The sequence below is a fragment of the Leucoraja erinacea genome, chromosome 21, assembly GCF_028641065.1.
Source record: "Leucoraja erinacea ecotype New England chromosome 21, Leri_hhj_1, whole genome shotgun sequence".
Lineage (NCBI taxonomy): Eukaryota > Metazoa > Chordata > Chondrichthyes > Rajiformes > Rajidae > Leucoraja > Leucoraja erinaceus.
The window spans coordinates 238,108-264,541 of NC_073397.1; the positions used below are offsets into that span (position 1 = coordinate 238,108).

The following is a 26,434-nucleotide window of genomic DNA, read 5'->3' on the forward strand; positions in this document are numbered from 1 at the left end:
AATTGAATGGATTAAAGACCAATAAATCCCCAGGGCCGGATAGGCTGCATCCCAGAGTACTTAAGGAAGTAGCCCCAGAAATAGTGGATGCATTAGTGATAATTTTTCAAAACTCTTTACTTTTAATTCTGGAGTAGTTCCTGAGGATTGGAGGGTAGCTAATGTAACACCACTTTTTAAAGGGAGTGAGAGAGAAAACGGGGAATTACAGACCAGTTAGCCTAACGTCGGTAGTGGGGAAACTGCTAGAATCAGTTATTAAAGATGGGATAGCAGCACATTTGGAAAGTGGTGAAATCATTGGACAAAGTCAGCATGGATTTATGAAGGGTAAATCATGTCTGACGAATCTTATAGAATTTTTTGAGTATGTAACTAGTAGAGTGGATAAGGAAGAACCAGTGGATGTGTTATATCTGGACTTTCAGAAGGCTTTCGACAAGGTCCCACATAAGAGATTAGTATACAAACTTAAAGCACATGGTATTGGGGGTTCAGTATTGATGTGGATAGAGAACTGGCTGGCAGACAGGAAGCAAAGAATAGGAGTAAACGGCTCCTTTTCACAATGGCAGGCAGTGACTAGTGGGGTACCGCAAGGCTCAGTTCTGGGACCCCAGCTATTTACGATATATATTAATGATTTGGACGAGGGAATTGAATGCAACATCTCCAAGTTTGCGGATGACACGAAGCTGGGGGGCAGTGTTAGCTGTGAGGAGGATGCTAGGAGACTGCAAGGTGACTTGGATAGGCTGGGTGAGTGGGAAAAATGCATGGCAAATGCAGTATAATGTGGATAAATGTGAGGTTATCCACTTTGGTGGCAAAAACAGGAAAGTAGATTATTATCTGAATGGTGGCCGATTAGGAAAGAGGGAGATGCAACGAGACCTGGGTGTCATGGTACACCAGTCATTAAAAGTAGGCATGCAGGTGCAGCAGGCAGTGAATGAAGGCGAATGGTATGTTAGCATTCATAGCAAAAGGATTTGAGTATAGGAGCAGGGAGGTTCTACTGTAGTTGCACAGGGTCTTGGTGAGGCCACACCTGGAGTATTGCGTACAGTTTTGGTCTCCTAATCTGAGGAAAGACATTCTTGCCATAGAGGGAGTACAGATAAGGTTCACCAGACTGATTCCTGGGATGTCAGGACTTTCATATGAAGAAAGACTGGATAGATTCAGATTCAGATTCAGATTCAGATTCAATTTTAATTGTCATTGTCAGTGTACAGGACAGAGACAACGAAATGCATTTAGCATCTCCCTTGAAGAGCGACATAGCAAACGATTTGAATAAAAAAATAATAAGTGTCAATAGTCAATAGTCTATTTAATTGTCATTTGGACCCCTGGAGGTCCAAATTAAATGCCATTTCTGCAGCCATACATTACACACAAATAGACCCCAGACACAACATAATTACATTTTACATAAACATCCATCACATAGCTGTGATGGAAGGCCAAATAAACTTATCTCTCCACTGCACTCTCCCCCCCGATGTCAGAGTCAAAGTCAAAGCCCCCGGCTGGCGATGGCGATTGTCCCGCGGCCATCAAAGCCACGCCGGGTGGTGCGAGGTCGCACACCGGGTCTTGGTGTTAAAGACCCCGGTGTGCGCTCGCAGAGTCCCGCGGCCGTTCCAAGCCGCGCGGGGCAGTGGTGCTAGGCCCCGCTCCAGGAGCTCTTCAACCCCGCAACTCGGGCGGGAGAAGTCGCCGTTGCAGGAGCCCCGAAAAGCGGTCTCCCTCCAGGGATCCGCGGGCTCCCAGTGCCGCCGTCCACAGACCCGCAGCAGCAGCCTCCGACTCAGAAGTGTCCGGGGGGGGGGGGTGGTGATTGGCAGTCACCGAGGTACGTTGTTGAGTAGAGTGACAGCCGCCGGAAAGAAGCTGTTCCTCGACCTGCTGGTTCGGCAACGGAGAGACCTGTAGCGCCTCCCAGATGGTAGGAGGGTAAACAGTCCATGGTTGGGGTGAGAGCAGTCCTTGGCGATGCTGAGCGCCCTCCGCAGACAGCGCTTGCTTTGGACAGACTCAATGGAGGGGAGCGTGGAACCGGTGATGCGTTGGGCAATTTTCACCACCCTCTGCAATGCCTTCCGGTCGGAGACAGAGCAGTTGCCATACCATACTGTGATGCAGTTGGTAAGGATGCTCTCGATGGTGCAGCGGTAGAAGTTCACCAGGATCTGAGGAGACAGATGGACCTTCTTCAGTCTCCTCAGGAAGAAGAGACGCTGATGAGCCTTCTTGATCAGAGTAGAGGTATTGTGGGTCCAAGAGAGGTCATCGGAGATGTTGACTCCCAGGAACCTGAAGCTAGAAACACGTTCCACCTCCGTCCCGTTAATGTGGATGGGGATGTGCGTGCCGCCTCTGGACTTCCGGAAGTCTACAATGAGCTCCTTGGTCTTCTTGGAGTTAAGGGCCAGGTTGTTGTCAGCGCACCATGCTGCTAAGTGCTGGACCTCCTCCCTGTAGGCCAGCTCATCGTTGTTGCTGATGAGGCCAATCACCGTTGTATCATCTGCATACTTGATGATGGTGTTAGTACCATGTACAGGTGTGCAGTCATAGGTGAAGAGGGAGTAGAGGAGGGGGCTCAGCACACAGCCCTGAGGAACGCCGGTGTTCAGGGTGAGGGTTGAAGAGGTGTGCTTGTCTAACCTCACAGACTGGGGTCTGTTGGTTAGAAAGTCCAGTATCCAGTTGCAGAGGGAGGGGTCGATGCCCAGGTTACCGAGTTTGGTGATCAGTTTTGATGGAATAATGCTGTTGAATGCTGAGCTGTAATCGATGAACAGCATTCTAACATAAGTGTCTCTGTTGTCGAGGTGGGAGAGGGCGGAGTGAAGTGCCGTTGAGATGGCATCCTCCGTACTCCTGTTCTTGCGGTAGGCAAACTGATAGGGATCCAGTGTGGGGGGTAGGCAGCTTTTGAGGTGTGCCAGGACCAGCCTCTCGAAGCACTTGGTGATGATGGGGGTAAGTGCAACTGGGCGGAAGTCGTTGAGGCTTGCCGCAGTGGAGTGTTTTGGCACTGGCACGATGGAGGTGGCTTTAAGGCAAGTGGGGACAACTGCTTGGGCAAGTGACAGGTTGAAGATGTCAGTCCAGACGTCTGTCAGCTGCGCAGCACAGGCCCTGAGCACGCGCCCGGGATGCCGTCAGGGCCAGCAGCCTTACGTGCATTAGTCCTACTCAGTGCCACGTACACGTCGTAGGGGGTGAGTGTGAGGGGTTGGTGATCGACATGTAGCACAGCCTTGATGGCTGTCTCTAGATTGTCCCTGTCGAAGCGGCCATAGAAGTGATTAAGCTCCTCAAGGAAGGAGGCGTCGCTGGATGTGGGGGTGATGTTGGAGGGTCTGTAGTCCGTGATGGCCTGGATGCCTTGCCACATGCGTCGGGGGTCGGAGTTGTTGTTGAAGTGCTCCTCAATCCTGAGCTTATGGCAGTGCTTGGCCTTCCTGATGCCCCTCTTCAGGTTAGCCCTGGATGAACTGTAGGCTCGAGCATCGCCTGACCTGAAAGCGGTGTCCCGTGCTTTCAGCAGTAGCCTGACCTCGCTGTTCATCCATGGCTTCTGATTCGGGTATATGGTCACCTGTTTGAAGGAGGTGACACTATTGATGGTGGAGTTTATAAAGTCCAGAACAGAGGATGTGTAGGAATCAATGTCCGTGTGAGAGTCAAGGGTGGCCTGGGCTGCAAACGCCTTCCAGTCAGTGTTTCCAAAACACTGCTGAAGTGTGAAGTCCGCTTCCTCTGACCAGACTTTAACTGTCCTTACAGTTGGTTTAACCCGTCTGATGAGTGGGGAGTACTTAGCGAGCAGGAACAATGAGACGTGATCAGACTGACCAAGGTGGGGGAGGGGGATGGCTTTGTAAGCTTCAGCCATGTTGGTGTAGACTTTGTCTAGTGTCTTGTCTACTCTAGTGGGGAAGGATACATGTTGGTGGAATTTGGGGAGTACAGTCTTCAGGTTGGAGTGATTGAAGTCACCCGCAACAATGAAGGCTGCCTCGGGGTTGTGCGTCTGTTGTTTGCTAATGGCAGTATGCAGCTCTTTCATTGCAAGCTTGGCATTAGCATCAGGAGGGATATAGGCTGCAGTCACAACAGTGGAGGTGAACTCTCTGGGCAGATAGAACGGTCTGCATCTAACCAAGAGGAACTCAAGGTTAGCTGAGCAGTGACTCTCGATGATGGTGGAGTCCGTGCACCATGCTTTGTTTACATAAATGCACAGACCCCCCCCTCTGGTCTTACCAGAGTCTGATGTCCTGTCCGCTCGGAGTAAATGAAGCCTCGATAGCTGGATGGCGCTGTCAGGAACGTCAGTGTTGAGCCAAGTTTCAGTGAAGATCAAGATGTTGCAGTCCTTGATCCGGTTGTGGGAGGTGATCCTTAGCCGGAGTTCATCCATTTTGTTTGCCAGTGAGCGCACGTTGACTCGGTTTGTACTCGCTAGAATTTAGAAGATTAAGGGGAGATCTTATGGAAACTTACAAAATTCTTAAGGGGTTGGACAGGCTAGATGCAGGAAGATTGTTCCCGATGTTGGGGAAGTCCAGAACAAGGGGTCACAGTTTAAGGATAAGGGGGAAATCTTTTAGGACCAAGATGAGGAAAACTTTTTTCACACAGAGAGTGGTGAATCTCTGGAATTCTCTTCCGCAGAAGGTAGTCGAGGCCAGTTCATTGGCTATATTTAAGAGGGAGTTAGATGTGGCCCTTGTGGCTAAAGGGATCAGGGGGTCTGGAGAGAAGGCAGGTACAGGATACTGAGTTGGATGATCAGCCATGATCATATTGAATGGCAGTGCAGGCTCGAAGGGCCAAATGGCCTACTCCTGCACCTATTTTCTATGTTTCTATGTAAAATCAATTCACTGTACCTCGGTACACATGACAATAAACTAAACACTGTTCTGCAACATTTACATACATGAAGGAACAACATCTGCTTTACAAACCACTAGAGCACTCAATCACTCAATGCACTGGTTGAGCACAGAACACAGAACAGTCCAGTACAGCACTGGCCAATCGGCCCACAATGTCCATGCTGAACATGATGCCAAGATAAACTGGACAGGAAAGAACTGCAGATGCTGGTTTAAATCGAAGGTAGAGACAAAATGCTGGAGTAACTCAGCCATTAGGCGGCGTCTCTGGAGAGAAGGAATGGGTGACGTTTCGGGTCGAGACCTTTCTTCAGACCAATTTGGGTCGAGACCCTTCTTCAGCCTTCAGAAGATGCGTCGAGACCCTAAACGTCACCCATTCCTTCTCTCCAGGTGCTGCCTGGCCCGCTGAGTTACTGCAGCATTTTGTGTCTACCTGCCAAGCACACGACCCATACCCATCCATTTCCATCCACATGCCCATCTAAAAGCATCTTAACCACCATCATCATATGACTGATAAATATTTCTGATGGGCTCCTAGGACTAAAGATCTAAATAAAATCAGCTTGTTTGGCAGGGTGTCGAGATAGGTTGTATTTTTTATCAGCAAGCAGAATCTGCTCAGGGATAGTTAGCAAAATTTTGGAGTAACTCATCAGGTCAGGTCGCATCTCTGGACGAAAATTATGGATCACATTTCAGGTCGGGACCCTTCGAGGGTGGTATTGGAGAGGAGGGAGGGGGGTATTGGAGGGGAGATCTCCCAGTATTGAAGTGGGTTATTCACATCTACCCAAGAGCAATATGATTTAACCCTCAGTCTCCGCACCCAATGGCCTTTTATCCTTCTGGGCATTGAGTGTAATCAGAATATCAACAAGCGAATGCAGACTGGAAGAACAGCACCCAATATTCCGCTTGGGTAGTTTACAACCCAACAGTAGGAACATTGAGAATACAGCAGAGTCTGAAGAAGGATCCTGACCCAAAGCGCTGCCCGTCCATGTCTCCAGAAATGCTGCCTGACCCGCCAAGTTACTCCAGCACTGTGTCTTTTTCAGTATGAACATTGAATTTTCCAACTTCAAGTAACACTCTTCTTGACATTTGTCCCACCTTCCCCCACCCTCCTCAACCTCCGTCACCGTGCTCCATCCCCCTCCTTCATACATGCACTTGCCATCCCCAAGTCCTACATTTCCTACCTCTTCCCCCTCTCTCCGTCCCCTTCCACCAACATCCCTCTCTGGCTTTATATTTTACTCCTGCTCTGCACTTATCTAACAATCTTTTATCTCCTTTTCAGCTGCAGCCTTTGTCACTTAATCCACCGACCTGCTTATCACCCCCCCCCCCCCCCCCCCACCCTATCACTGGCCAGGCATTGTCTTGCCCCCACCTCTCGCTTGCAAGTTTCTCGCCCCAACTCCATCAGTCTGAAGAAGGGTCCTGACCCAGGACTGCGCCTGGCCACTCCCTCCACAGATGCTGCCTGGGCTCTGCTGAAGGTTTAAGCATCTGCAGTCCTCTCGTGTCTCAATAAATGAACGTCTTGACTGGTGAGATATAATCTTCTTGCAGGCAACACTACAAATAATTCCTCCTATTCACATCAATCCTCTCTGCCCCTGATCATCTTTATCATTGAAATGATAGAAAGATCCAAAGCACGGCAGAGACACAGTGGAACGCTGATAGGTTGGTTTTGAGCGTTCGCGATCCTCCGTGTGTGGCAATCACTGAGAGTGGGTGATCAGCCAGTCAAACACGCAGCACATAGATTTTAATGGGCCCCATAGAACCAAACACACACATCTGGTTTCACCGTCCCTGAGGATGTAGTCAGGCGATAACTCCTGCCAAATCTCATCACTGATGCAGAAGCTAGCAATAACCTGGGCATCAATTAGCTCCTTGAAGGCTTCAATCAATCAAGGATTCTTAATCTACCAAGGCCTGCTGGATCTCCCGGTTGTTAACCATTTTAACTCCCCTTCCCATTCCCACACTGACCTCTCTGCCCTGAGCCTCATCCATTGCCAGAGTGAGACCACACACAAACTGGAAGAACAACTCATATTTTACTTGGGTGAACATTGAATTCTCCAATTTCAGGGCTGCCAACATTGGGTGAGAGTTGAGAGTGAGAAATTGCGAGAGACCAAGCCCGAGGGACCGTAGCTCCCATTGGTACGGAAATTTTGCATTTTTCAGCTTGAAATTGTGCAATACGGTGCATACTGTAGCGAGTCTCTTAACTTACACTTGAATGCAATATATATGCTTTAAATTGGATTGGAGCGTTTTTGAAAGGGAAGACTGATCGATCACCGATCACTGGCCTTGGGGGTACCCGGTGAGGGAGTGGAGCAACCGAGTGGGGAGAGGGTGTGGAAGAAGGGTGTCCCTTCTCCCAGGGTAGGAACTTTTTGAAATTTGATGTATTAAAATCATGTTTTAGTGCACTGTAGAAGTATGATTTCAATGTTTTTTGTATGAAGTATTTTTAAGAGGTAACTTTTTAAGGGGTAACTTTATCCACACAAAGGGTGATGGGTGTATGGAACAAGCCGCCAGAGGAGGTAGTTGAGGCAGGGACCATCCCAACATTTAAGAAAAAGTTAGACTGATACATGGATAGGACAGGTTTGGAGGTATGGACCAAAAGCAAGTGGCGTAGCTGGGACATGTTAGCGGGTGTGGGCAAGTTGTGCTGAAGGGCCAGTTTTCACACTGTATCACTCTATGACTACATTATACCTCCACCATGCATGAATGCTTCAAAATCAAGTGATCAAGTTTTATTGCCATATACTCAAGCATAGAAACATAGAAAATAGGTGCAGGAATAGGCCATCGGCCCTTCGAGCCAGCACTGTCATTCAATATGAGCATGGCTATTCATCTAAAAATCAGTACCTCTTTCCTTTTTTCCCCATATCCCTTGATGTCGTTAGCCCCAAGAACTAAATGTAACTCTCTCTTGAAAACATCCAGTGAATTGGCCTGCACTGCCTTCTGTGGCAGAGAATTCCACAGATTCACAACTCTCTGCGTGAAGAAAGTTTGTCCTCATCTCAGTCCTAAATGGCCTACCCCTTATTCTTAAACTGTGTGACCTCTGGTTCTGAACTCCCCCAACATCGGGAACTTTTTTCCTGCAGTTACAGTGTGAAAATCTAGCAGACAAGCAGGATGCTTTCTCCAACCACCCCCATTAGAAGTCCACTATCTTCCACCGTTTCTACCCAGTGCTTGGTACTTCCTTCCAGCAGCCACTGGTTGTCCTCCTAGATGCACCGAGCCTCAGCCTGATCCATGCCGGTCACCTGGGCGAATTTGGCACAGAGACTCTCACGGCAGTGGCGCAACGCTTCCGACGCCTTGCACTGAGGCTGCTCATGGCTGCAGTGAGCGACTCGCCAGCCCCGCTCCCCATCCGCATCTGTCACCATCGCTGCTTTTGCTTCCAACACCAGCGGCCCATGCAGTTGATATGAGTTTTGAAATTTTCGTTGATCACAGAATTTCTCACAACAGAGGGAGAAATTTGTGATCAGCGTGAGAATTTGGCGAAATGCGTGATTCTCACGCTCAATGCATGGGAGTTGACAGCCCTGCCTCTCTATCCCCCTCGCTGCACCCTCTCCCCCTCTTTCTCTCCCCTCTCTCTCCTCCTCTCTCTCTCTCCCTCTCTCTCTCCCCTACTTTCTCCCTCCCCTCTCTCTCTCTCCCTCCCTCACTCTCTCCCTCTCTCTCTCTCCCTATCTCTCTCTCTCGCCTCCTCTCCCTCTCTCCCCCCTCTATCTCTCCCCTCCCCCTCTCTTTCCCCTCTCACCCCCTCCCTCTTCCATCTCCCCCTCTCACTCTCTCCCCTTCCCTCTCCCCCTCCCACCTCACTCTCGTCCCCCTCTCCTCCCCTCTCTCTCTCTTCTCTTCCCCCTACACTCTCTACCTCCTCTCTTTCTTCTCTCTCTTCCCCCTCTCTCTCTACTCTCTATCTCCCTCCCTATCTCCCCCTCTCCACACATTATCTCTTCTCTCTCTCTCCCCCCCTCTCTCTTCCCCCGTCTCCTCCTCTCTCTCCTCTCCATTTCTCCCTCCCACCTCACTCTCCCCCTTGCTCTCTCTCCCCTCTCTATTTCTCTGTCTCTTTCTCCTCATTCTCTTTGCCCCCATCTCTTTCCCCCTCTCTCCCTCTTCCCCTTTCTCTTTTACCACCCCTCCCTCTTCCCCTATCTCCCTTATCCTACCCTCTCATCCACCCTCTCTCTTCCCTCTCACCCCTCTCTCTTCCCCCCCTCCCCACCTCACTCTCCCCCGCTCGCTCTCCTCTCCCCCCCCTCTCCCTCCTCTCTCTCCATTCACGCCCTCTGTCTCTCCCCTCTCACCCCCATCTCTCTCTCCCCACTGTCTCCTTCCCCTCTCTCTCTCTCTCCACCTCCCTTTGAGAGTCTGTCGCTTCGGCACAGAGACTCTCGCGGCAGCGTCGCTTCCGACGCCTCCGACGGCCCGGGACTCCACTGGAGCTGCTCAATGGCCAGAGCTGCAGCGAGCGACTCGTCAGCCCTGCAAACACTTGCTAGCCCCGGCTCCCCGCATCTGTATCCGCCCGCACCTTCCATCCCTCCCTCAGCCACGGTTCTCCAACACCCGCGGACCATGCAGTTTATCTGAGTTTTGAAATTTTCGTTGATCACAGAATTTCTCACCACAGAGCGTGAGAAATTTCTGATCAGCGTGAGGGCGTGAGAGTTTGCCTGAGGGCGTGATTCTCACGCTCAAAGCGTGAGAGTTGGCAGCCCTGCAATTTTAAGTAACTAACCACCAACAACCCTTTCCCCTTCACCTCGTCCATTTCCACCTATTCCCCTTAGACAAACCCAGGAACTGCAAATGCTGATTTAGAAAAATTGACATAAAGTGCTGGAGTAACTCAGCAGGTCAGGCAGCATCTCTGGAGAACATGGATAAGGATTGCATTTACCCGAAACATCACCTAGCCATGTTCTCCAGAGATGCTGCCTGATCCACTGAGTTCAACACTGTGCTTTTATTCACCATTACCCCTTGCTCCGTCTTCACAATTCCTGCATCTTCTCTCCTCATCTCACCCCCTTTTGGCTACGTTCCATTTTTTCTAGCTTGTCCACCCATCTGACATCTCCTCATCTGTATCCAACTATCACTTGCCAGGCTTTGTCCCACCCCCACTTCTCTTCCAGCTTTCTTACCCCACCACAATCAGACTGATGATTATCGGTGTGAGCAAGTTGGGCCGAAGAGCCCATTTTAACACTCCATGAAGCTATTGGGGAGTCATCGGGTCAAAGGGCGTGACGCACAGAGCAGCTCAATCCATGTGGAGGACATGGCTGCCTCGGCACACACTGTTAACACATAAAATGCTGGAGTAACTCAATGGAACAGGCAGCATCTCTGGATAGAAGAGATGGATGACGTTTCCAGTCAAGATCCTTCTTCAGGGTTACCGCTGAGTTAGTACAGCAATGTGTGTCTATCTTCGGTATAAACTAGCATCTGCAGTTCCTTCCTACTCAAATATTTTCCCAGTCTACGTCATTAAAAAGCAAACAGTAGCCGAAGACCGTGACAATGTGCTGTCAGGGAATCATTGAACAATCCACCGTCACACACGTAACCCCACAATCCCCGCCTCATAACAATAAATAAACCTGGCATCATCTCAGGACAGGGCGACGTCTGTCAGGCAAATAGTGAATTCAAATTCTGTCAAGGAAGCAGACTTAAACAGTATCATGAGAGGATCATGAGGAATAGATCGGGTAGATACACAGAGTCTCCTGCCCAGAGTAGAGTGGTGTATTGAAAAAGCTGCCAGCGGAGATAGTCAAGGCAGGCTCTATCCCAACATTTAAGAAAGTTAGACAGATACATGGCTAGGACAGGTTTGGAGCAATATGGACCAAATGTGGGCAGGTGGGACTAATGAAGCTGGGGCATGCTGGCCGATGTGGGCAAGTTGGTCCGAAGGGCCTGTTTCCGCAACGTATCACTCTATAGCTCTATGATTATAACACGTCATGTAATGTAATAAATAATATATATTAATACAACATTCTTTCCTGTTCCAGTTCCCAACAATAAATCTTCAAACTGAGGTTACACAACATGAAATGCAGCAATTTTAGTTTAGTTTAGAGATACAGCGCAGAAACAGACCCTTCAGCCTGCCTAGATCACGCTGACCACGATCACCCCATACACTAGCACTATCCTACACACTAGGGATAATAGATAGAGACCAATTAACCTACACACCTGCACGTCTTTGGAGAGTGGGAGGAAACCGGAGCACCCAGAGAAAACCCACACGGTCACAGTGAGAGGACACGCAGAGAAAACCCACGCGGTCACAGGGAGAACGTGAAAACTCCGTAAAGACAGCACATGAGGTCAGGTTCGAGCTCGGCTCTCAGGCGCTGCGAGGCAGCGGCTATATCCATTGCACCACTGTGCCACCCTATTGGTCGTTTAATAGTCAAGCAGATGCAATGCAGAAAATCTGAAATTATAAACAAAATTGCTCAGCCGGTCAGGCAGCTTCTGTATAGGTGAAACAGAATTAACGTTTGAGGTGAATAGCCTTTAACTGGAATCCCTCATTTCCCTATACAAATCATCAGCTTCCAATGTTAGCTCTGCTTCTCTCCCCACAGACGCTGCCTTACCTGCTATCTTTCCAGCATTCCCTTTGTGTGACAATAAGTTTGTCTGTCCCTAGGATGGGGAAGGGGTCTTCCCAAGATCGGGGTCTCACCAGGGTGCCCCTCCCCTCCGACAGGACAGGGTCTGTCCCTAGGGTGAGAGTTGGGGTGTGAGGGTGGGGTCTCCCCAGGGTGGGGGTAAGTCTGTCCCCAGGGTGGGGGTGGTCGTGTCTGTCCCCAGGGTGGGGTGAGTCTGTCCCCAGGGTGATGGTGGGGTATCCCCAGGTGGGGGTGGTCGTGTCTGTCCCCCCAGGGTGGGGTGAGTCTGTCCCCAGGGTGGGGGTGGGATCGGGTGTCTGTCCCCAGGGTGGGGGTGAGTCTGTCCCCAGGGTGGGGTGTGGGATTGTCCCCAGGGTGTGGGGTGGTGGTCGTGTCTGTCCCCAGGGTGGGGGTGGGGGTGGTCGTGTCTGTCCCCAGGGTGGGGGGGTGTGTCTGTCCCCAGGGTGGGGGTGGTCGTCTGTCCCCAGGGTGGGGGTGGGTGAGTCTGTCCCCAGGGTGGGGGGGGGGGTGTCTGTCCCCAGGGTGGGGGGGGGGGTGTCGTGTCTGTCCCCAGGGTGGGGGTGGGTGAGTCTGTCCCCAGGGTGGGGGGGTGGGGCGTGTCTGTCCCCAGGGTGGGGGTGCTGGGTGTCTGTCCCCAGGGTGGGGGTGGGCGTGTCTGTCCCCAGGGTGGGGGTGGGGGTGGTCGTGTCTGTCCCCAGGGGGGGTGGGGGGGGTGGTCGTGTCTGTCCCCAGGGTGGGGGTGGGGGTGGTCGAGTCTGTCCCCAGGGTGGGGGTGGGGGTGGTGGTCGTGTCTGTCCCCAGGGTGGGGGTGGGGGTGGTCGTGTCTGTCCCCAGGGTGGGGTGGGGGGGAGTATGTACTCACACATAGGCGTGGTAGACGAATGCCCACCCGCGGGGCCGCTCCAGCACGTTGTACATGAAGTTCTGCAGGCGGCGGTAGCAGGCGTTTCGCCGGGTGCGGGGTCTGCGGGCGGGCGAGCGGCCCGAGATCAACAAGGCACCGTCCCGGGAACAGGCGGGCTCGGCGCCCTCCACACCCACGAAGCCCACCCGCAGCCTCCTGACGGCCGGCCCGTCTCCGTCTCCGTCTCCGTCTCGTCTCTCCGCCCGCTGCTGCCTCCCTCCGCTTCCCTTTCTGCACCATGATCGCGGCCGCTCAGCCCATCGCCTGGGGTCATGCCGTGCGGCCGTCCATGCCATGGGCCGGAGGGGCCGCGGTCACTCGCTCACTCCCTCAGCGCGGGGCTGCAAACAATGGCGGCGCCGCCGGGCGGGCTCGCGCTCAGATCAACAAGGCACCGCACTTGCGCAGCGCGCTCGGCTCCCCTCCACACCCACGAAGCCCACCGCTCGGCCCTGACCGCCGGCCCTAGCCCCGTCTCCGTCTCCGTCCCGTCCGCCCTCGACTAGCCCCATCCCCTCCCTCCGACTAGCCCTTTCCCCACCATGATCGCGGCCGCCCAGCGACTAGCCTGGGGTCACCGCCCGCGACTAGCCCCTTCCCCACCGCCGGAGGGTCCGCCCGCACTAGCCCCATCCCCACCGCTCGGCCCTGCAAACAATTGCGGCTAGCCCTTTACCCACCGCTCGGCCCATCCGCCCGCGACTAGCCCCATCCCCACCGCTCGGCCCGTCCGCCCGCGACTAGCCCCTTCCCCACCGCTCGGCCCGTCCGCCCGCGACTAGCCCCTTCCCCGCCGCTCGGCCCGTCCGCCCGCGACTAGCCCCTTCCCCGCCGCTCGGCCCGTCCGTCTGCGACTAGCCCCTTCCCCGTCGCCGCTCGGCCCGACCGCCAGCGGCTCGCTCCACCGCAGTTACGGCTGCAGTTTTGGGATACAGCAGGCGAACAAACCGACTCCACACTCCCTCTGTGTTATGCTGATCATCTTACTACTCAACAGTACAGCACAAGAACAGGCCCTTCAGCCCATCCACACTGCTCCAGTTCAGTTTAGTTTATTGTCATGCTAACCAGTCAGCGGAAAGACAATAAATGGCAGGGGAACGGCTTCAGAAGTGTGAATCAGGAACTGAACCATCCTATCACCAACCAGAGAGAGAGAGTGGTCCAGTTCTACTATCTACCTCATTGGTGACCAGTGGACTATTTTTGATTGAACTTTACTGGCTTTACTTTGCACTAAACGTTATTCCCTATTCCTGTATGTATAAACTGTAAATGGCTCCATGGTCATCATCACACATGATTACAATGGAGCCATTTACAGTTTATACATACATGAATAGGGAATAACGTTTAGTGCAAAGTAAAGCCAGTAAAGTGATTGGATGGCGGAGTAGACTCGATGGGCCGGATGGACCAATTCTACACCTATAACCTATGAAACTGGAGCACCTGGGTTTCAAAAGTGCAAACTCCGTACGGACAGCACCTGAAGTCAGGATCGAACCTGGGTATCTGGCGCTGTGAGGTAGCAACTCTACCTCTGCGGAGTTTGAAAGAGTGAGAAGGAGCTTGACTGAAACATGCAAGATTCTGCCAGGTATGGACAGGTCGTATGTGGAGAGGAAGAGTCAACGTATTTACACTCTATTTACCCACCTTGCACTCTAACTACCCACTGCAGTGGAGTGCTGTGTGCAGTTCTCTGCAGTGTGATCTGATATCTAGCAACTAGGCTGTGACCCACTTAGCCACACTCCACATTCAAAAGTGCTATATACATATAACCATATAACAATTACAGCACGGAAACAGGCCATCTCGGCCCTACAAGTCCATGCCGAACAATTATTTTCCCTTAGTCCCACCTGCCTGCACTCATACCATAACCCTCCATTCCCTTCTCATCCATATGCCTATCCAATTTATTTTTAAATGATACCATCGAACCTGCCTCCGGCACTTCCACTGGAAGCTCATTCCACACTGATACCACTCTCTGAGTAAAGAAGTTCCCCCTCATGTTACCCCTAAACTTCTGTCCCATAATTCTCAAGTCATGTCCTCTTGTTTGAATCTTCCCTATTCTCAAAGGGAAAAGCTTGTCCACATCAACTCTGTCTATCCCTCTCATCATTTTAAAGACCTCTATCGTCCCCCCTTAACCTTCTGTGCTCCAGAGAATAAAGACCGAACTTATTCAACCTATCTCTGTAACTTAGTTGTTGAAACCCAGGCAACATTCTAGTAAATCTCCTCTGTACTCTCTCTATTTTGTTGACATCCTTCCTATAATTGGGCGACCAAAATTGTACACCTTACTCCAGATTTGGTCTCACCAATGCCTTGTACAATTTTAACATTACATCCCAGCTTCTATACTCAATGCTCTGATTTATAAAGGCTAGCATACCAAAAGCTTTCTTTACCACCCTATCTATATGAGATTCCACCTTCAAGGAACTATGCACGGTTATTCCCAGATCCCTCTGTTCAACTGTATTCTTCAATTCCCTACCATTTACCATGTACGTCCTATTTTGATTTGTCCTGCCAAGGTGTAGCACCTCACATTTATCAGCATTAAACTCCATCTGCCATCTTTCAGCCCATTCTTCCAAATGGCCTAAATCACTCTGTAGACTTTGGAAATCCTCTTAATTATCCACAACACTATCTTGGTATCATCTGCATACTTACTAATCCAATTTACCACACCTTCATCCAGATCATTGATGTACATGACAAAGAACAAAGGACACAACACAGATCCCTGAGGCACCCCACTAGTCACCTGCCTCCAACCTGACAAACAGCCATCCACCATTACCCTCTGGCTTCTCCCATTCAGCCACTGTTGACACCATCTTGCTACTCCTGCATTTATACCCAACAGTTGAACCTTCTTAACCAACCTTCCATGAGGAACCTTGTCAAAGGCCTTACTAAAGTCCATATAGACAACATCCACTGCTTTACCCTCATCAATTTCCCTAGTAACCTCTTCAAATAATTCAAGAAGATTAGTCAAACATGACCTTCCAGGCGCAAATCCATGTTGACTGTTCCTAATCAGACCCTGTTTATCCAGATGCTTATATATATTATCTCTAAGTATCTTTTACATTAATTTGCCCACCACTGAAGTCAAACTAACAGGTCTATAATTGCTAGGTTTACTCTTAGAATCCTTTTTAAACAATGGAACAACATGCGCTGTACGCCAATCCTCGGGGACTATTCCCATTTCTAATGGCATTTGAAATATTTCTGTCATAACCCCGGCTATTTCTACACTAACTGCCCTCAATGTCCTAGGGAATATCCTGTCAGGACCTGGAGACTTATCCACTTTTATATTTTTCAAAAGTGTCAGCACTTCTTTTACTTTGAAACTCTACTAGTTTCCCTTACCTCACATAATTCAATATCCTTCTCCTACATCCAACCTCTGTTCCACTATACTTTAAAATGCATTGTTTTTGCTCACTGTGTCTTTGGGATCTTTTGCCACGTTAGTTTAGTTTTAGTCTTTTTCAGTTCAGTTTATTGTCACGTGCACCAGCGGTCCAGTGTTGCATGTGATCCAGTCAGCAAAAAGACTACACATGATTACAATTGAGACATCCACAGACACAGGATAAAGGGAGTAATGTGAATAACCTTTAGTGCAAGCCTAGGAGCGATTTACTGAGGCCAATTAGCTGATGAACCCACATGTCTTTGGGATATGGGAGGGACCCGTGGTGACCGGGCACGTCTGTTGGTGGCAGCGGCCTGAAAAAAATGCTGTCCCCAGGAGCTACAATGTGAGCCACAACAACAGCCTCATCAACGACTGTGATGCACCTCACGAGTCGGGTGTGACACCAGAAGTCAGGGCTCTAAGCAAATGGGAAGCGATGTGGAATGGATATTTCCACTGGTGGGAGAGTAAAGGTTCGGTGCTGGGACCGCAGCTATTTACAATATATATTAATGATTTAGATGAAGGGATTACGGATCATTAGCAAATTTGCAGATGACACAAAGCTGGGTGACAGTGTGAACTGTGGGGAGGATGCTATGAGAATGCAGGGTGACTTGGACAGGTTGGGTAAGTGGGCAGATGCATCATGCATGGCAGATGCAGTTTAATGTGGATAAATATGAGGTTATTATCTAAAAGGTGTCAAGTTGGGAAAAGGGGAAGTACAACGGGATCTGGGGATCCTTGTTCATCAGTCAATTAAAGTAAGCATGCAGGTACAGCAGGCAGTGAAGAAAGTGAACGGCATGTTGGCCTTCATAACAAGAGGAGTTGAGTATAGGAGCAAAGGGATCCTCCTGCAGTTGTACAGGGTGCTAGTGAGCCCACACCTGGAGTATTGTGTGCAGTTTTGGTCTCCAAATTTGAGGAGGGACATTCTTGCTATTGAGGGCAAAGATCTTATAGCGGAGCAAGATAGGCTACTCCTGCTAAATACAATGGGCTGACGTGTAGTACGCTACGGAGGGGATCCTGGACATTTTTCCCCACCCATTTTAGTAACCGGAGCCTACCTGACCCGATCCAACTCGCAGTGTAATCAATGAACAGTTTGTGTGTGTGATATAGGGTTAGATTCATCATTCTGTCAGTTCATACTTCTTGTCAAGAATAAAATGTGACTGGTAATTGTCTTTTTTAATATATTTTAAATCGTTTCTTTTTAAATGGCTCACAAGCAGTGTTTGAGTTGATTTTGTAGTAACCGGAACCGACCCGACTCGCAGGGTAATTGACATTGCGGGGGAAGTTTTTGCGCGTGATATAGGGTTAGATTCATAATTCTGTTAGTTCATAATTCGGTTAATTCTTGTTAAAGAATAAAATGTTTATAAACACACATACATGAATGTGATATAAATGTATATAATCATATAACACACACAATTATATTTCTTATGATCCAATGATGAACTTTATTTCAGACTAGACAAGGGACATTAAATAAGAAACATTGTAAACCTCCCCGCAACTTCACACACACTAGGCCTAGGCCTTATCCCCGGGCCGCGCACTCCCTCTCCCTCTCCCCGGGCCCCACACTCCTCCCCGGGCCCCACACTCCCTCTCCCCGCGTACAATCCCTCTCCCCGGGCCCCACACTCCCTCTCCCCGGGCCCCACAATCCCTCTCCCCGGGCCCCACACTCCCTCTCCCCGGGGGCCCCACAATCCCTCTCCCCGGGCCCCACACTCCCTCTCCCCGGGCCCCACACTCCCTCTCCCCGGGCCCCACACTCCCTCTCCCCGGGCCCCACACTCCCTCTCCCCGCTGCGGAAACAAATATTCGATCTTTGACCGGAAGCAAGATGGCGGAACAAGATGGCGGAGGCTGGTTGCTAAAATGGGTCCTATAATCACCCATGAATCCGCCCATGAGCGTACTACACGTTTGCCTGAGAGTAACCCATCTTGCTCCGCTATAAGATCTTTGATTGAGGGAGTGCAGTGCAGGTTCACAAGGTTAATTCCCGGGATGGCGGGACTGTCATATGCTGAAAGAATGGAGCGGATGGGCATGTATACTCTGGAATTTAGAAGGATGAGAGGGAATCTTATTGGAACATATAGGTTTATTAAGTGTTTTGGACATGCTAGAGGCGGGAAACATGTTTAAGAATATGGGGCAAGCTATTTAGAACAAGAGAGAGCTAAATAGGGCTCTTAAAGAGGATATGGGGAGAAGGCAGGAATGTGATACTGATTGTGGATGATCAGCCATGATCACATTGAATGGTAGTGCTTGCTCAAAGGGCCGAATGGCCTACTCCTGCACCTATTGTTTATTGTCTATTGTCTATTGCATGACAAAGTCCAGTAAAATCCAATCAGAGATAGTACGAGGGTCTCCATTGAGGTAGATAGTAGCTCAGGACTGCTCTCTAGTCGGTGATGGGATGGTTAATTTACCAGATAACAGCCGGGAAGAAACTGTCCCTGGATCTGGAGGTGTGCGTATTCACAATTCAGTACCCCTTGCCCGATGGGAGAGGGGAGAAGGGGGGGTGGACAGGGTGCGACTCGTCCTTGATTATGCTGCTGGCCTTGTCGAGGCAGCGTGAGGTATAAATTGAGTCAATGGAAAGGAGGTTGGTTTGTGTGATGGTCTCCATGTTTCAATATGTGGTGTGATGGTGACACTGGGCATTAGCTTGTGCCCCTGTGGTATTAACAATCGCACCCCACAGTATTGACCAGTGACAATGGCCAAAACAACCAAGGCAGGACATCTGTCCCTTAATTCTCAATTCATGTCCCCTTGTTTGCATCTTCCCTCCTCTCAGTGAGAAAAGCTTATCCACGTCAACTCTGTCTATCCCTCTCATCAGTTTAAAGACCTCTATCAAGTTCCCCCTTAACCTTCTGCGCTCCAAAGAATAAAGCCCTAACTTGTTCAACCTTTCTCTGTAACTTAGTTGTTGAAACCCAGGCAACATTCTAGTAAATCTCCTCTGTACTCTCTCTATTTTGTTGACATCCTTCCTATAACTAGGCGACCAAAATTGTACCCCATACTCCAGAATTGGCCTCACCAATGCCTTGTACAATTTTAACATTACATCCCAACTTCTATACTCAATGCTCTGATTTATAAAGGCCAGCACACCAAAAGCTTTCTTTACCACCCTATCTATATGAGATTCCACTTTCAGGGAACTGTGCACAGTTATTCCCAGATCCCTCTGTTCACCTGCATTCTTCAATTCCCTACCATTTACCATGTACGTCCTATTTTGATTTGTCCTGCCAAGGTGTAGCACCTCACACTTATCAGCATTAAACTCCATCTGCCATCTTTCAGTCCACTCTTCCAACTGGCATAAATCTCTCTGTAGACTTTGAAAATCTACTTCATTATCCACAACCCCTCCTATCTTAGTATCATCCTAAAGCTTTCCTCTGAGAATTTGATATTTCCATCTGGGAAAAAAGTTCTGGCTGCCTACCCTATCTATGCCTCTCATCTATCTATCTATGTACAAAATCAGTACACGATAGCGCTACAATCTTTGGCACACCTTACTCACCATTGTCCTGTGATGTCAATTAAACAAGTTTTGTTCACGTTGATGTTGATTTTACAGGTTATTGACATTTTAAACTTAAAAAAAAACTGTTTTCCACTTGCCCTGACGTCACCACTATTTCACCCTACAATGACGTCACAATGCAATCCCGAATTTCATTTACATTAAAAACTCTGTTTTAAAAAAAACATCACAATTTTCATTGTGGGAGGGTGGGATAGAGGGGAGGTGGAGTGGGGGAGCAGGGGGATAGAGGGAGAAGAGAAGGGTAGGGAAGGGAGACGGATTATGGAGGGAGGGCTTAGGGCAGGGGAAAGGAAAGGGAGGGGAGGGAGAAGGTGGAGGGAGTGCTGGGGGATGAAGGGGTATGGAGGATAGGGGTAGGAAGAGGGATGGCGAGGTAATGGAGGAGGGGAGGGGAAGTGGGAGGGGGTGAGGGGAGGAAGCAGGGGAGGGTTGGTGGAGAGAGAGGATAATGGAGGCGGGGAATAGGGGACTGAAGAGGAAGAGTGAGATGCGTTCACATTGATCTTATATTTTACAAGTTATTGCCATTTTAAACTTTAAAAACGTCTCAGCCACGCTGCCACTTGCCGGCCGTACCTGCGCAGTGGGGGCTATGGGTGAGTGGTGGAATATTACCAGGGGTGCAGTGCTGCAGGAGCTCACCATGCACCTCTGTAAAAAAAAAGGCAAAATAATTAGCAGGGAATTTTAACTAGCGGGTGTGTGGTTGGGGTAACCTGGTTAACAGTGGGGGAAGGGGAGACCCATCACACTGATGTTCCCTGTAGGAGGGGGGGGGCACTAGGACTCAGCAGATTCAGACCACGTGCTGTCTGCATGGTGGAGGTTGTGGGCCTGGTGCTGAGCCTGGACCTCTGGTGAGGTGAGGCCTCCGGCCTGCTGGTGGCTGGGAGAGATGCGAGGGTCTCTGGTGTAGGCCCCATGAGGGGCTGGAGAGATACGGCCGGCTGCAGCAGCATCAGTGGCCCCAGGGAGGCGGTGAGAATCGGCAGCTGCGGCACTTTCGGTGGTCGGGCCTGGGTTTGGTCGGGCAGGCGGCGCCCCGGTCCAGCGGTGGAGTTCCGGGCGGGCGGTCGAGTCGAGGAGTGTCGGTGGAGGGACCGGTCTGGAGGCGGGCAAGCTTGTGTCCAGATAGGTGAGGAAGCGTTTGTTGAGGGTGTGGATCTGGCATCGAATGAAGTAGAGTTGTGGTCCATTGCAGGTGTGAGTGGGTGGGTGGGTGAGTGAGTGGGTGGGTGGGTGTGTGTGGGTGTGTGTATGTGTAGGTGTGTGTGTGTGTGTGTGTGTGTGTGTGTGTGTGTGTGTGTGTGTGTGTGTGTGTGTGTGTGTGTGTATGTGTGGGTGTGTGTGGGTGTAGGTGTATTGGTGTGGGTGCGTGTGTGTGTATGTATGTGTGTGTGTGTGTGTGTGTGTAGGTATGTGATTGTGTGTGTAGGTGTGTGTAATAATTATAGTAATACATTTTATTTATTGGGCGCCTTTCAGACATCTCAAGGACACCTTACAGAGATTAACAGGAATATAAACATATAATCAGAGTAAAATAAATAATAAAGACATCACAGAGACACAAACTAAAAACAGAATTCAGTCCAAAAACAGAAAATCAAAAACACAATGTGAAGAGAGAGCAGCGGCAGCCAAAGCGCGCCAACGTCCACTCTCCCTTCACGGCAGCCATCTTGGACACAGACTAACAGGATTACATTACAGACAAAAAAAATCATCCTCCCACAATGGATACCACTGTGGGGGAAGGCACAATGTCCAATCCCCACCCCAAATTCACCCCAAAGTCAGGCCTATTGAGGCCACCGCAATTGCCTCTACGGAGGCCCGATATTCCTGGCCGTTCTCACCGGGTGGTGTTGACCCGGCGTCGGGAGAGTCCACTCAGCGGCTGGGCCACCTGGAACGGCCGCTTTCTAGTTGGAGACTGCAGCTTCTGAAGCCGACAAGGCCGCGCCGGTTTGGAGCTCCCAGGCTCCCGAAGATGAAATCGGCGCTGCCCGCTCCGCTCCGCAGACCCGCAGCCCGGAGGTGTTGAACACGGAGCTTCAGCACGTCGATCCAGCGCGGCGACCCAGGCAAGGCATCGCCCGCTCCGCTCCACGATAGCGCTCCAGCGCTGTGCCGCCACCGAGGCCGAGGTGCTGGGCGGTCCCCGCCAGGAAACAGCGCTCCAAGCCCACTGGTGTAGGTGTGTGTAGGTGTGTGTGAGTGAGTGTGTGTGTAGGTGTATCGGTGTGGGTGTGAGTGTGTGTGTGTGCGGTTGTGTGCGTGTGTGTGAGTGTGTGTGTAGGTGTGTGTGGGTGTGAGTGTGCGAGTGTGTGTAGGTGTGTGTGGGTATGTGTGTGTGAGAGTGTGTGTGTGTGAGAGTGTGTGTGTGGTTGAGTGTGTGTGTGAGTGAGTGTGTGTGGGTAGGTGTGTGTGGGTAGAGTGTGTATGAGTGTGTGTGTGCGTGTGAAGGCCCAGAGCTGCGGGTGAGCTGGTGCCGGGCCGGCACCTCTGTAAAAATACATGACCACCGTCTTTTTCTTTACTTGCTTTATAATTATATTTCATGATAATTAGTGAGTGCAACCATGCAATATTTTGTCATATTTTTAAATTAAGGATATGTTTTGTTATTCTAGTTATACACTGTGATGTAGTGATGGGCTATAATCTTGTTTAACCCTCTTGAGAGACGGGCTTGCCCCCCCCCCCCCCCCCCAAGTAAAACCTGATATGAAGCCCCAGTTTGACAGCGGCACCAAAAAAATTAGCACTACGACCTGAATATTGCGTTGGGGGAACGGGACCCAACGGGTCCCACTTGGTCTAGTATATCTATATACTTATACAACTCTCAACTTGTCCTCTTCCGGTTTGCGTTGGTTTTACATTTGCGCAAAAACGGTACACGATAGCGCTACCATTTTTCACCACCTTACTCGCCATTCTCCTGTGCTGTAAATTCAACAAGTTTTGTTCCGATCGGTGGAATAGTACAAAAGTAATGGTTTAAAAATCATATAAACCACCCCATCCGGCACCCGCTGTCAATCACCGGCAGCGAGGAGAATAAAGCTGAAGGAGCGGAGTGAGCAGAGTGTGTTGAGCGAGTGTGGAGTGCGCAGAGTGAGCAGATTGTGGAGTGAGTGGTGTGCAGAGTGAGGAGCGTGCAGAGTGAGTAGCGTGCGGAGAGAGCAGCGTGCGGAGAGAGCAGTGTGCGGGCTGCTTCTGCGGCGACCAGGGAGTCTCTGTGTGGAACTGGGAATTGTTGAGTGAAGCTGGAGCCGGAGCCGGACCGGGAGCCATTAAGTGAGGCCGAAAGCTGAAGGTGAGCAGAATGCGGGGTGAGCAGTGCGAGCTGCGTCTGCAGCGACCACAATCCCTCTCCCCCACACCCCTCCCTCTCTCCCCTGCCCACACACCCCTCTCCCTCCCCCCCACCCCCCTCCCCCACAACTCCCCACACCTTACCCCAACCCCTCCCCCTGTTGGGGGCTGGGGAGGAGGGTCCTACTGCGGTAGGCCATGCCAGTGCTGCCCCCACCGGCCGCGACTGTCCCCCTCCCCAAGTGCAGGATGCTCCCCTCTCCCCCACCGGTCCCCGACAGCCCCCACCTGAAGAACGCAACAAGAGACCCAACATATACACACCTCCCCTCCCACCCCACACCCCCTGCCACACAGCCCCCCCCCCCCCATCCTCCTCCCCCCCACCACACACTCCCCCCCCCCCCCCCACCTCCACCCCCCTGCCCATACACACACCCACTCCCCTCCCACCGCACACCCGCCTCCCCTCCTCCCCTTCCACTCATGAAGAGGAAGGGGGGGGGAATGCTGGGGGGTGAGGGGAAATGAGCCGCACCTGCGCAGTTAGGGGCTATGAGTGAGTGGTGGAATATTGTTTTGGGGGAACGGGTTGCGTTGGGGGAACAGGTGAGTGGTGGAATATTGCGTTGGGGAATGGATTGCGTTGGGGGACCAGGCTTCCTGTGGGACTGGGACCCAATGGGTCCCACTTAGTCTAGTATACAGTATATATATTACTAAAACTCTCATCCTGTTTCTATATTTGCCAGTTTGTTTGTAGCTGTATTTGCGCAAAAAAACGGTACACGATAGCGCTTCAATTTTTGCACCACCTTACCATTATCCTGTGATGTCAATTAAACAAGTTTTGTTCAGATTGATAGTATATTTTACATTATTCATTGTGGGGGGGGGGGGGGGGGGGGGGGGGGGGGGGGGGGGCCGGGGGGGGGGGGGGGGTAGAAAAGGGGAGGTTACATTTTTTAAAAATCATAATTTTCACTGTGGTGGGGTGGGATAGGGCGAGCTTTCATTAAAAAAAACATCGCAAGTTTCATTGTGGGGGGAAGTCTCATTTTTTTTTAAATCACGATTTTCATTGTGAGGAATGGGATAGGAGGGAGGTGAGGAGTGGGGGAACAGGGGGGATAGAGAGGGGCAGGGAGATGGTGGGGGAGGTAAAGGGGGAGAATGGGGGAGGAAGGGGGAGGTAGGGAGTGGGCGATGGAGGGAGAGGAAGGCAGTGGCGGAGGTCTGGAGGGAGGGTGTAGGTTGGGGGTGTGGGGGGTAGGGAGGGGAGAGGGGTTATGGAGGGATGGATGGAGTGACAGGATAGGGGAAAGGAGAGGGAGTAAGAGGTGAGGGAGGGAGTGGGGAGGGAAGGAGGAGAGGGGAAAGAAGAGGGAGGGTGAAGGGGAGGGAGTACTGGGGGGTGAGGGGGAATGGAGGAGGATAGGGGTAGGGCGAGGCGCAGTTTGGGAGGGTTACTGTGACTCGCATCTCAACGGGGATCTCAGGAGTCACAATGGGAACCCTTCAGCCGCACCTGCACATTTGGGGGCTATGGGTGAGTTGCGGAATGTTGCGTTGGGGAATCGGGGCCCAACAGGTCCCACTTGGTCTAGTCATTTTATAAACCTAACAGGTCTCTGCTCAGCCTCTGGTGTTTGAAAGAAAATAATACCATCTCACTTTATAGCTGAAACCTTCTAATCCAGACAGCATTCTGGTAAACCTCCTCTGCATCCTCTCCAAAGCCTCCAAATCTTTCCTGTAAGGGGACAACCAGAACTGCATGCTGCACTCCGAATGTAGCCTGACCAAAGTCTTACAGAGCTGCTGTGATTGCATGTGGAGTCAGAAGAGATTGCACATGCTGGAATCTGAACAAAATACAAACTGCTGTAGCAAGTCTGTGGGTCAGGGAGCATCTGAAGAAGTTTACCGACTCAAAATGTCATCTGTCCATTCCCTCCATAGGTGCTGCCTGACTGGCTGAGTTCCTCCAGCACTTTGTAATTTGATCAGTTTCTTCTCAGCTGTCATCAGGCAACTGAACCATCCTACCAACAAGGAGAGAGCAGGCGGGAACTAACATCTACCTCATTGAAGATCCTTGGACTATCATTATTTGAACTTTACTAGATTTTATCTTGCACTAAACATTATTTCTTTAATCCTGTATCTGTACACCGTGGATGGCTCAATTGTAATCACGTATAGTCTTTCCGCTGACTGGATAGCATGCAACAAAAAGCTTTTCACTGCCAATAAACTAAACTAAACTAAATTAACTAAAACTAAGATAAACTAAACAAAACAAAACTACTGGATTGGATAAGCCCTGGGTAGCTGACAAGGGTGTTTTTGAAAAAAGTGGACAACCTCAGAAGATTTGTACCTGACAATTCAGAACATATTTGGTCAGATTCAGTCCATCTCCAGGTATCAAATGCCTGTACCTGCTTATGCATCCAATCTGAAATTGCCTTCACAAAATCTTAGCTACCAACCTCACACCGCAGTGGTGATTTATCTAGTCTGAAGAAGGGTCCCAACCAGGAACATCATCTGTCCATTGCCTGACTTGTTAAGTTCCTCCAGCAATTTGTGTTTTGCTCAAGATTCTAGCATCTGCAGTTTCTTGGACCTCCTGCTAGGAAATGAGACGGGACAGGTGGCGGAGGTATGCGTTGGGGAGCACTTCGGGTCCATTGATCACAATACCATTAGTTTCAATATAATTATGGAGAGGGTCAGAAATAGACCTAGGGTTGAGATTTTTGATTGGAGAAAGGCTAACTTTGATGAGATGCAAAATGATTTAAAAGGAGTGAACTGGGACATTTTGTTTTATGGGAAGGATGTAGAAGAGAAATGGAGGAAAAACTCATATGTCAGGCTGTTATTCATCGATTACAGCTCGGCATTTAATACAATCATCCCCTCCAAGCTGGTTACCAAACTCGCAGAACTGGGTCTCTGCGCATCCCTCTGCAACTGGATCCTCGACTTCCTCATCCACAGACCACAGTCTGTTCGTACTGGTGGAAATGTGTCAGCCTCGATAACAATCAACACGGGAGCACCTCAAGGCTGCGTGCTCAGCCCTCTGCTGTACTCATTCTATACCCATGACTGCGTAGCGAACCACAGTGCGAACTCCATCATCAAGTTTGCTGACGACACCACTATTGTGGGACGTATCACTGATGGGGATGTCAGAATACAGAAGAGAGATCGAGCAACTGACCATATGGTGCCAGCGCAATAACCTGGCCCTCAACACCAGCAAAAACAAGGAACTGATTGTGGACTTTGGAAGGAGTAGGAGGGGGACCCACAGCCCCATTTATATCAACGGGTCGATGGTTGAAAGGGTCAAGAACTTCACATTCCTGGGCGTGTACATCTCTGACGATCTTTCCTGGTCCGAGAACACTAACGCACTTATCAAAAAAGCTCAT

At 50.5% G+C, this 26,434-nt stretch overlaps 1 protein-coding gene across 1 annotated transcript in view; it reads right to left on the reverse strand.

Annotated features, from left to right (window-relative positions):
* LOC129707149 (potassium voltage-gated channel subfamily KQT member 2) overlaps positions 1 to 12,950 on the reverse strand; it is a 124,938-nt gene extending 111,988 nt beyond the window's left edge. Inside the window, 2 exon segments of the mRNA XM_055651920.1 lie at positions 12,537 to 12,757; positions 12,759 to 12,950. Of these exon segments, the coding sequence (XP_055507895.1) occupies positions 12,537 to 12,757; positions 12,759 to 12,818 (281 nt within the window). The 5' untranslated portion in view covers positions 12,819 to 12,950.
* Positions 12,951 to 26,434: the final 13,484 nt, after the last annotated feature.